Source organism: Esox lucius, chromosome 19 (assembly GCF_011004845.1).
Source record: "Esox lucius isolate fEsoLuc1 chromosome 19, fEsoLuc1.pri, whole genome shotgun sequence".
Classification (NCBI taxonomy): Eukaryota; Metazoa; Chordata; class Actinopteri; order Esociformes; family Esocidae; genus Esox; species Esox lucius.
Window position 1 is genome coordinate 2,445,302 of NC_047587.1, and position 9,224 is coordinate 2,454,525.

A 9,224-nucleotide genomic window follows, 5' to 3' on the forward strand; every position below is an offset into this window, starting at 1 on the left:
ACTATGATGTCATAAGTTATGTCTATGATGTTTTGAAGTCTCTATTGGACTACGTCTGTGATGCTATGATGTCATAAGTTATGTCTATGATGTTTTGAAGTCTCTATTGGACTACGTCTGTGATGCTATGATGTTATAAGTTATGTCTATGATGTGAGGTAATTATTAGTCTGCATCTATGTTGTTCTGAAGTTTCGAGAGTTGGTCAGTTTTTTTTTTTTTCCATACTGTGTGACTTCAACCTACAACCCTAGCACCACACTCTACCAACCAAGCTACACAGGGCCTTGTATGTTGTATTGTGATTGCTGTTAATTGGAACTCCAAGTTGAATACAGTAATGTATGTCTTTCAAAAAACAGCAACAAATAACTCCAGAACCACAGATTTTAATGCACATATACGTGATTTAGGTTTCTAGTTTAAAGTGCATCAAAGGTAAACAAAGTTGCTGATCAACAGTGGTAAGTAATTAACAACATTGAGAACAAAAACTAGTTAGATATATAACAAATAACATAATACTTAAATGGTTACATACAACAAACAACTGACACTGAATAAATAATATTCATTGCACTTTGCCTCTAAATATATATATATATATATATATATATATATATATATTATGCTTTATAAAAGTAATGGTCAAATAAAATGTTTTTGTGGTCTTTTAGAGTATGACTTTATACAGTCTGAGGACACACTTCCTTTAACTTTCCTTCTGGTATTACGATGTCGGCCAGCCCGGTTCCCGTATTTAATCGTATGTGTTATTCATCTAAAATGCTAAACTGATCATAGATCATTACTTGGAATAGGGAAGCATATTTTGGTATTTCCCAATATTCCCAGGTTATCCAGAAATGTAGAAGGTGTGTTTTTATTTATTTGGATTCCTGTGAGCTCCTTTCTCAGAAGCAACTACGTTATGGAAATTAGTTAGAAGTTTTGAAACTTCCTACCCCGATTTTCTTGAAAACCTTTTTGTAAAGTTTGTAGAAAAGCTCTGTGATTATCTATACGGATCTATGGACCAAGTCCCCCTCTATATAATGTATTATAATCTATAAGGTCAAACTGATCCTGGATCAGGTACCTTTGTCTATATAATCTGATGTACATAATATGATGTTTTATAATCTACAAGGTCGAACTGATCCTGGATCAGGTACCTCTGTCTATATAATCTGATGTACATAATATGATGTTTTATAATCTATAAGGTCGAACTGATCCTGGATCAGGTACCTCTGTATATAATCTGATGTAATATATACAGCAAGAGTGGTCGTGATCAGCCCTCAGGGTGGAAGTAGTGGTGGTTTGAAGGAGCAGGTTCCAACACAGTGACGAGGAGTCAGCATCTTACAGGAGAAATGGTGTAGTGCGTCGTGAGCTTCTGGGAACAAAGGGAGTAGATTACTAAACACAGTCAACAAGTCAATGTTCCTGGGTCCTTTGAACTCGGCTGTTTAAATCTTTTTTATTTGATTAATTGTCAAACTAATGTCTGTATATTTTCCTATCTTTTTTAATTGATTATTTTGTGTTTTATCTCATATTTATCATATGGTGACTAAGTAAATAAATCTTTCACTAGATTTATTCGCCGACCCAAGTGCTATATATTATGTCCACAAACTGTAAGCCCAATTTGCCCTAATATTATATGTTTTATTTTATTTACACTATTACAAAATGCCGAATGAGCTTTCTCCGCAGGGTGGCTGGGCGTTCCCTTAGAGATAGGGTGAGAAGCTCGGTCACCCGGGAGGAGCTCGGAGTAGAGCCGCTGCTCCTCCACATCGAGAGGGGTCAGCTGAGATGGCTTGGGCATCTGTTTCGGATGCCTCCGGAACGCCTTCCAGGGAAGGTGTTCCGGTCCCGTCCCACCGGGAGGAGACCCCGGGGAAGACCTAGGACACGCTGGAGGGACTATGTCTCCCGGCTGGCCTGGGAACGCCTCGGTGTCCCCCCGGAAGAGCTGGAGGAAGTGTCTGGGGAGAGGGAAGTCTGGGCATCCCTGCTTAGACTGCTGCCCCCGCGACCCGGCCCCGGATGAAGCGGAAGAAGATGATGATGATGATGATGATGATTACAAAATGCATATGATAGTCCCATTTAAATCCAGTCAAATTAATTGACTGACACTATGTTAGTCGCAATGCTTTCCATATTGGAACATTTTGAATTGTAAAAGAAATGTGTGTGACTGGAACTGACCCAAATGCTAGTTCTAGTTAATTTTTATAATTCTGAATGTCTGGCGTGGTCTGCTTGCATCCCAATGGTGGAACCGTCTTCCCCTTGAGGTTGGGATGGCAGGGTCTACGCGACTTCGCCCATTTACCGAAAACATCAATCTGAAACACGACCTTTTCAAAGAGCAGGCCTACCTAAAATAATGCAGCTACCAACTCAGTTACCTTCTAGAATTAATGCTTATGTTTATCAGCCTATGTTTAGGCTATTATTTGTATTGTCTCCTTTGCAGCAGTGACTTTTGCCGATACCTCATCGGTATTACAACTATTCAGTTGAGGATGTTCCACTTCCACTACCTACAAATACATTAATTTAATAATTTAAATTCGCTCTGGGTTAAAGCGTGTGCCAAATGACTAAAATGTACAACGTCTCACCTCTGACAATATGGAGCTGCTGGACCATCTCTTCTCTGTACGACAGCTCCCTTTTCATCTGATCTTGGAAATTATCTGGGGAACAATAGCGATATACCGTCATGCTTACGCTACAGTACAAGCCAATATGCTGGCCAATTTCGTTATCAATATGGAAAGCTCCATTAAGACGTCGTTCTCGGGGAGATACATTTTAATAGCTTCTTGAATTATCATTGCAGGGGCACAATTATTTATATGCAATGTAAATCTGGCATGTCGTCAACACATAAGCATGGAAAACGTAATACAAATTGTGTTTTTAGTATGCTAATTAACAGAAGCATGCTGCTGAGAGAAACACCTGATGAAAACGGTATTGTGTCCAAATGCACATTCAGTTATACTTTTTAAATGTAGGAATTCTCGTTCCAGTTTCTTTCTGATCTCCACTTGCTCAACGAGCTGTTTCTGCAATTCCTCTGTAGAAAAGGAAAAAATGTGTTGAAAAGAAAATTAATACGGGGTGAAAATGGCTGCGGGGTATAGGCTAAATGGTATAGGCTAATTCATGTTAAACGATTCATGTTAAGTGATTGGTTAAGCCCTGGGGTAAAAGCTATTGTTTCGGTTGTAGCCTATTCGGTAGAAATAATTTAGTCAAATAAAATATATAATAATCAACAGCATATCATTTTTAAACAAAACGCCAACGATTTTTTTATTGTAACTTTTTATAACAGTAATAACAGAATGTCTTACCTTTTGCCAGTTTTTCTATATCTATCTGTGAGGCCCCGCTAACATTGTGCGTTGACTCCTCTCCTAAATAGAGACATGTATTCATAAAATACTGTATACAAATAAAGAAGATAAAATTGAAGGCTAAATATTTAGCAAATAAATATTTTCTAACTGAAATTGTCAACATGTTTTCCAGTCCAAATATTTCTAGCTACTAACAATCGACTGAGCAGTGCATCACTTGACCTTACCCTCATCTGGTTCATCTCTCGCGCTCTCCTCACTGCTTTGACCGTTATAAGATTTCGTTTCAACTTCCTCCACTGTTGAAGATGGCTCCTCTCTACGTGAACTGTCATCTAGTAACAACAACAAATCGATTGGAAATCAATGAGAGTCTCGTTCGTTTTACAAAATGTATTTTATTATAACATTTTGGAAAAACAACAACATCCAACCTTTCGATTCCACAGTTTCAGTCTTGTAAATCGTTGCTGAACCAAAAGCATATGGACTGCTCTTTTGTTGCATGTCACTCCTATCCGGTGAATATACCTAAATATAAAACGGACAAAATAATAATGAGTATGGTTGGTAAATTTCATGCCTATAGTTATAATTTAACATTTGAAACAAATTCGATTATTGTATCGTGAAATTGAATTCGCCTTAATTCTCTCTAATCTACTATTTATACAAACAAAGCCAACGTATGTTTAAGTGGATAAAAGGACTGCGGGGATAACTGTTGAATTCATTAATTAATGAAGGAAACAGTTGCTTTAACTCCTATCATTGAATAATAATTAAGACCAAACACAAAACACGATCTTCTAATAGTAACTGGACCAATATCAGTAACTCACTTCATCAAAAGGTGTGATAGTATTGCTCTGCCTCTCTCTATCTGAAGACAAAACCACATGTAGAGGGGAGTTCATTCTCTGAGAGGTATGAACCACAGGGGCCTGGTCTGTCTCAGGTTTAGATACTTGGCCGATGGGTGAACCTGCAACCCGCGTCAGGTTTAGAACAGGGCCAGGGGGACTCCTGCTGTCATCCACCGAGTGCGAAAGGGACTCCTCGTCTTCCTGAGACTTATTGGTCTCCACGTCCACATCCGGCTCGCCCACGCTGTCCACGCTGCCTGGCGACATTGACCTGTAGCTCGAGCTCTCGCTCAGAAAGTCAGGTGACAGATACCCAGCTCGAGGCCCGCCGTATGTCGCATGGTTACAGTAAAGTTTAGCTATACTCTCCGCGTCTTTGATGACCGGCCTAAAAGCTGAGACGTAGCTATTTTTCCTTGGTAGAACGGGCATTATACCTTCCATCGACCTTGCCTCATCCCCGGATTTGTCGTTCTCATTCCGTGCAGACTGGGTGCTGGAGCAACGTTCGCTGTCCATCGGACTGTCCTTCGGCGTGTTGCTTCTTCGGTCGCTCTGCTCGCCTGCGTCCAGCTCACTCTGCCTGACGCACAGGAGTTCTGTGGGTGGTTTGGGCTGGGGCCGGGGGTGGGGGTAGGATGGCATTGGAAGGCCTCCTGTGGTTGGCCAAAACATGGGAAAAGAGTGGTAGGCGCTGTCCTTGGTGCCATGCCAAGAGAAGACCCCGGAGAGATTGGCTTTATTTGGTTCTCCAGCCATTAAAGAACCGCCATCCTTCTTCTGACACAACCCGAAGGCCGGGAACCCGTAAGGATGGGGGAAGAGCGGCGGAGGAATCTTCACGTTCTGCAACATCCCGAAGCTCTTGCTGGGCACCGGGATGATGGGGTAGCTGCGCGTGCTGCTCGTCGTGCTCCCCATTCCTCCCCTGTTGTCTTCGCAGCGGAGTATTTTAGCGGGTATATCTGGCGAGTCTCTCCGGGGGGGATTGGTAGGTCCTTGGTGTGGCTTCAACGGAGAGGAGCGCTCGGTCCCGTGACCGTGCATGGGCAGCGTCCGCTTTCGGCTGCCACCATTAAACATGGCCTTCACGTCCTCCCACGCATGAGCCACATCCTCCGGTGAACCCTTGTCTGTAAGTTTCAGATGTCTTCTCCAGGAATTAAAGTTAGCAGCGTCGGGCTGGGTGTACTTGGATTCCGGTGTGCGGTGAGAGTGGAATATGAACTTATTTGGAGAAAAATACATATTGCAATAGGCGCATTTGATGCACTTGGCTCGTGAGCTGTTGTATCTTGCTGGTATGAAGTTACCACGGCTCCCCCAAGCACACTCATGTGACACATCGAAGGAGAAGTTTTCTGGTAGTTTAGGAGGGTTGTGAGCTCCGAGAAAGGATTTACATAGCCTCTCTGCCTCCCGCTTTGTGATCATCCCACACCGCCTCGAGGAGATGGGCATCGCGCCCGCGCGCCTCAGAATCTCCAGCTGGACTGGGGTGCACTGCACGCAGGTGATGCCAAGCGCCACGCGACGGTTGTGAATCTCGTTGTAGCTATAGTTCTTCAGCAGTGTATTTGAGATCTGTGCTAGGCACAGTCTCTCTTGGCCATCTATCACCAGGCAGACAATGGGTATTCCATACAGGGCAGTCTCGCTGACCTGGTTGGGTTTCAGATTGGGGTTGAATGTTGGTAGGTCTTGTTTGGAGCTTGGTGGAGAGCAACTGGAGTCGCGTCCCCCAGGCAGCTGAGTGGCATTAGACTCCATAACAGAAGCCTGTGTGTGGGTGAAAATATAGCAATTGTCACTATAATGAAAATGGTATTGTTGCTCGTACGATTATTATTTCGATGTAGCCTAGTTATTTGTTTCAATTTATAAACAGTAGGCTACATGAGAATAGGCTGACATTTACAACCTAGCTAGATAATGGTTAGGCTATAAATAAAATACATTATAAAATAAACCATAATAACAATTACTTATATTTAAAATTGCTTGATACTTTTTGTAGAAAAGATGCGTGGTTTCTCAGGATTTTCTAATGCCCTATTTACTAAATCGGATCTCGGTCTATTAGCCGCTTCAACTAGTCATTAGCCGGATGAGAGCTGACCTTAGCTGGGCCCAGAAGCAGATGAGAACGGCTGAACAGGGCCCAGCTAAGACGCTAACAAGGTACCCAGCAGAAGGGAAATACACATTTAGCCATCTCAAACAGCTTAACCAGGAAAAAACCTGTAAGCAGCTTTCTTTTTAACAACAGCAGTTGGCTTCGTGGGTATTTGAACAATTGCTAAAAAAAAAATCTAATAGGGCTGGGTAATTTAAGATGTTTCAACAAAATGTTTGTATTGACAAGCATTTTTATTCATCAAAAATTATATAATGCAATTCATAGGTGTAGCTTACTATTAAACGCAAAAAACGATAGCTAATAACAGCATGTATAAACATATCTTAGTTCGATTTTTTTTTTTTTACACTAGTAGCCTAAATGGTTTAATATTAAATGATTCACCCAGACAAAACAAATATTAGGCTACATGTAAAACGTCAATCATTTTATATAAAGTGAGGCTTACCGTATTGGACTGTGTAACACTCCTTCCGTCTACTACCAGTAACAACAAAAGCAGCGAACAACTGTGGTAGTTATGCAAAGACCAGCATCACTCCGTGTATTCCTGTTATTTGAACAGATACTATTGAATTATGCTGAAAGGTATGACCAATACTCGTCTACTTGACTCTGACTCCCCCTGTCTCTCAAGCTCAACGCTGGTGCTGTGTGTGTCGTCTGTGCAGTCCGTAAAGAGTGTCCACGAGGTAGAGCAGTCAGCCCCCTCCACGACATTCCCCAAGACGACCGCGACAGCGATCAAGTGACAACTGGCAAGGCACTCCCACTTAGCTATGTTTAGGACATTAACGTTTCGCCTTCGGGATCAACGGAAAATATCAGCGCTATTAGCCTATTAGGCCTAAGGACAATTACATTTGGCCCAGAATCTCTTTAGATCAAAATGTAAGAAAGGGGACAAAAATAAATATAGTGTTTAATATTGATGACATTTTACCTAATGGCGTTTCATTCCAAGGTTAGTAGGATGATTATTCATCGTCTCTCAGCATGATAGGTATTTGTTACCATAGGGGGACAGGAAACGCGTCGGATATTAAAGCAACTATATGGAAAGTGGATGTGTAGGCTAATGTCTTGTTGTAGTGTCCTATGAATTATTTAAACCCGTTTATGGTTCGATCAATTAGGCCTAAAAGATAATTTCTCCGATACAATCATGTGCAGAGAAATTGAAAGGCAATACAATAATGTTAACTGCGCATTTAAGATGTATTTTCAACTCAATTTAACACAATGAATACACGTAAAGCAACTCTCGAAGTTCCTAATTAGTAAGTTACGTCAGTTATCAAAACAAAATATTTGTCTATGAAAAATATCTCAGACATTTAGTTAACAATGCATAGAAATACTTAGATTTTTAGATTTTCCATACATTTACTAAATTATCAACGATCTCTGTTGTTATGCGTGGTCTTCTACAGTCAGCAATTAATCATGGTGTCCGGGTGAACTAAACGTTTTACCCAATCAGGGGACGATAATGACGACCACACAACACAACCCGCCTGGAGCTGTTTGGTGGCTGAATGCTATCTAACACACAGTCCACCCAAATAAAACATGCATTGTTATTGAAATGATATGTGTGCTGGGATTTGGCATGCGGAAAAGGCAGACTGAAGGGAAAATGCACATTAGTATTGATGTGTTCAAATGCTTATGGGGTACAGGCCTTCATCATATGTTGAGTTCCCACGGCATCTCGCTTCAACTCTGTAGCCGACTGTGCCCAGATGCGTTCTGACGAGGACCGGCTGCTCTAAAGCTCGTTCAATTATTAGGCAGCTATCATATCAACTTTCATGCATTTTATTATTAAATGTAATACATGTCGCCGTCAATAACTTATACACATTCTATATATATGTTAGTATGTGTATGGGAGGGAGGTAAGGTGGAAAAGCTAGATTCGATTGCCTGAAAAATAGGACCATCCAATGTAACCTAAACGTTGTTATTCGTTTGACTACTAAAGCGGTAAGTTGGTGCATAGGTCGTCTTAGTGTTGCTTTGCCCCTTGCCATTTAAAGCTGGCACGCGCTCCGACCATTGCCTGGGTCCACTGTAATATTGATGGAGGTGTGTAACCCGATAGCTCCTCGCGCACCGGCCCTGTGGACTTTCACGAGCATGATACTGTCAATTATCCTAAACAAAAATAATGACAATTTTGTTCTGTAATTATTAATCACTTTAAATTATTCAGAGAGTAAGATGCATATCCCGATGTTGGACATTATCTTGTAGGATCAAGAAGAGCTTTGTGTTCGGTTTAGTTCAGCCCAGGTCCTGACCCAGACAGTTTTGACATTTTCAAGGCCGTCCCTCAAATTATCTTAAAGCTGTAGTATGTTCATATGTCTGATATGAACATGGTCTACTTGAAGTCTTAGAAAAACAGATAATTGAACGAATTATCTTTTGAAATGTAGCTGACAGCGTGATTTTACACCGACAAAGTGTGAACAACTACAACAAACATATTTTTAAAAGGAATATGTAAATCATAAATATTTAATAAATACATATGAAAGTATAAAATGCCAAACGTCTAAGTAGTTAAAATAATGAAATTTGATTAAATATACAAAAAAATAGAAATTAGGCAAAAGATAATAGGCTATTAATCTCCAAAACCAACCTATTTTTAAGAGAGCAAGACGACTGTGCAAATTATCAATTTCCGCATGCAGTAAAAAAAATATTTTCTCACAGGCCGAGTGGCGTGAATGAATAACACACTGAGTTGTAGAGTGGTATCAGCGGCCGTCCCATCTGGTAGACGGATGCGAGGCGTCACGTTGCCTGAAAGGA

The 9,224-nt window shown here is 41.0% G+C and overlaps 1 protein-coding gene across 2 annotated transcripts; it reads right to left on the reverse strand.

Moving 5' to 3' along the window:
- Window positions 1-634: 634 nt before the first annotated feature.
- On the reverse strand, window positions 635-7,099 carry skor1b (SKI family transcriptional corepressor 1b). Of its 2 annotated transcripts, none has more exons than XM_010864052.3 (8): window positions 6,847-7,099; window positions 4,235-6,037; window positions 3,827-3,923; window positions 3,620-3,727; window positions 3,387-3,449; window positions 3,032-3,106; window positions 2,646-2,720; window positions 635-1,399 (listed from the first exon to the last, which is right to left on the reverse strand). In XM_010864052.3, the coding sequence occupies exons 2-8, from the start codon at window positions 6,026-6,028 to the stop codon at window positions 1,305-1,307; spliced, it is 2,307 nt and encodes a 768-aa protein (XP_010862354.1). In that variant the 5' UTR covers window positions 6,029-6,037; window positions 6,847-7,099; the 3' UTR covers window positions 635-1,304. The 2 variants fall into 2 exon arrangements, with proteins under 2 accessions (XP_010862354.1, XP_010862352.1); XM_010864050.3 differs by having other exon boundaries at window positions 635-1,402.
- Between the last annotated feature and the right edge of the window lie 2,125 nt (window positions 7,100-9,224).

What these genes read in the sequence shown, in the direction of transcription:
- skor1b (XM_010864050.3), bottom strand. Translation starts at nt 6,028, where the DNA reads ATGGAGTCTAATGCCACTCAGCTGCCTGGGGGACGCGACTCCAGTTGC. An exon ending in TGAAACTGTGGAATCGAAAG is followed by an intron (nt 3,728 to 3,826) that starts GTTGGATGTTGT and finishes TGTTGTTACTAG; the next exon opens with ATGACAGTTCACGTAGAGAG. An exon ending in AGAATTCCTACATTTAAAAA is followed by an intron (nt 2,721 to 3,031) that starts GTATAACTGAAT and finishes ATTGTTCCCCAG; the next exon opens with ATAATTTCCAAGATCAGATG.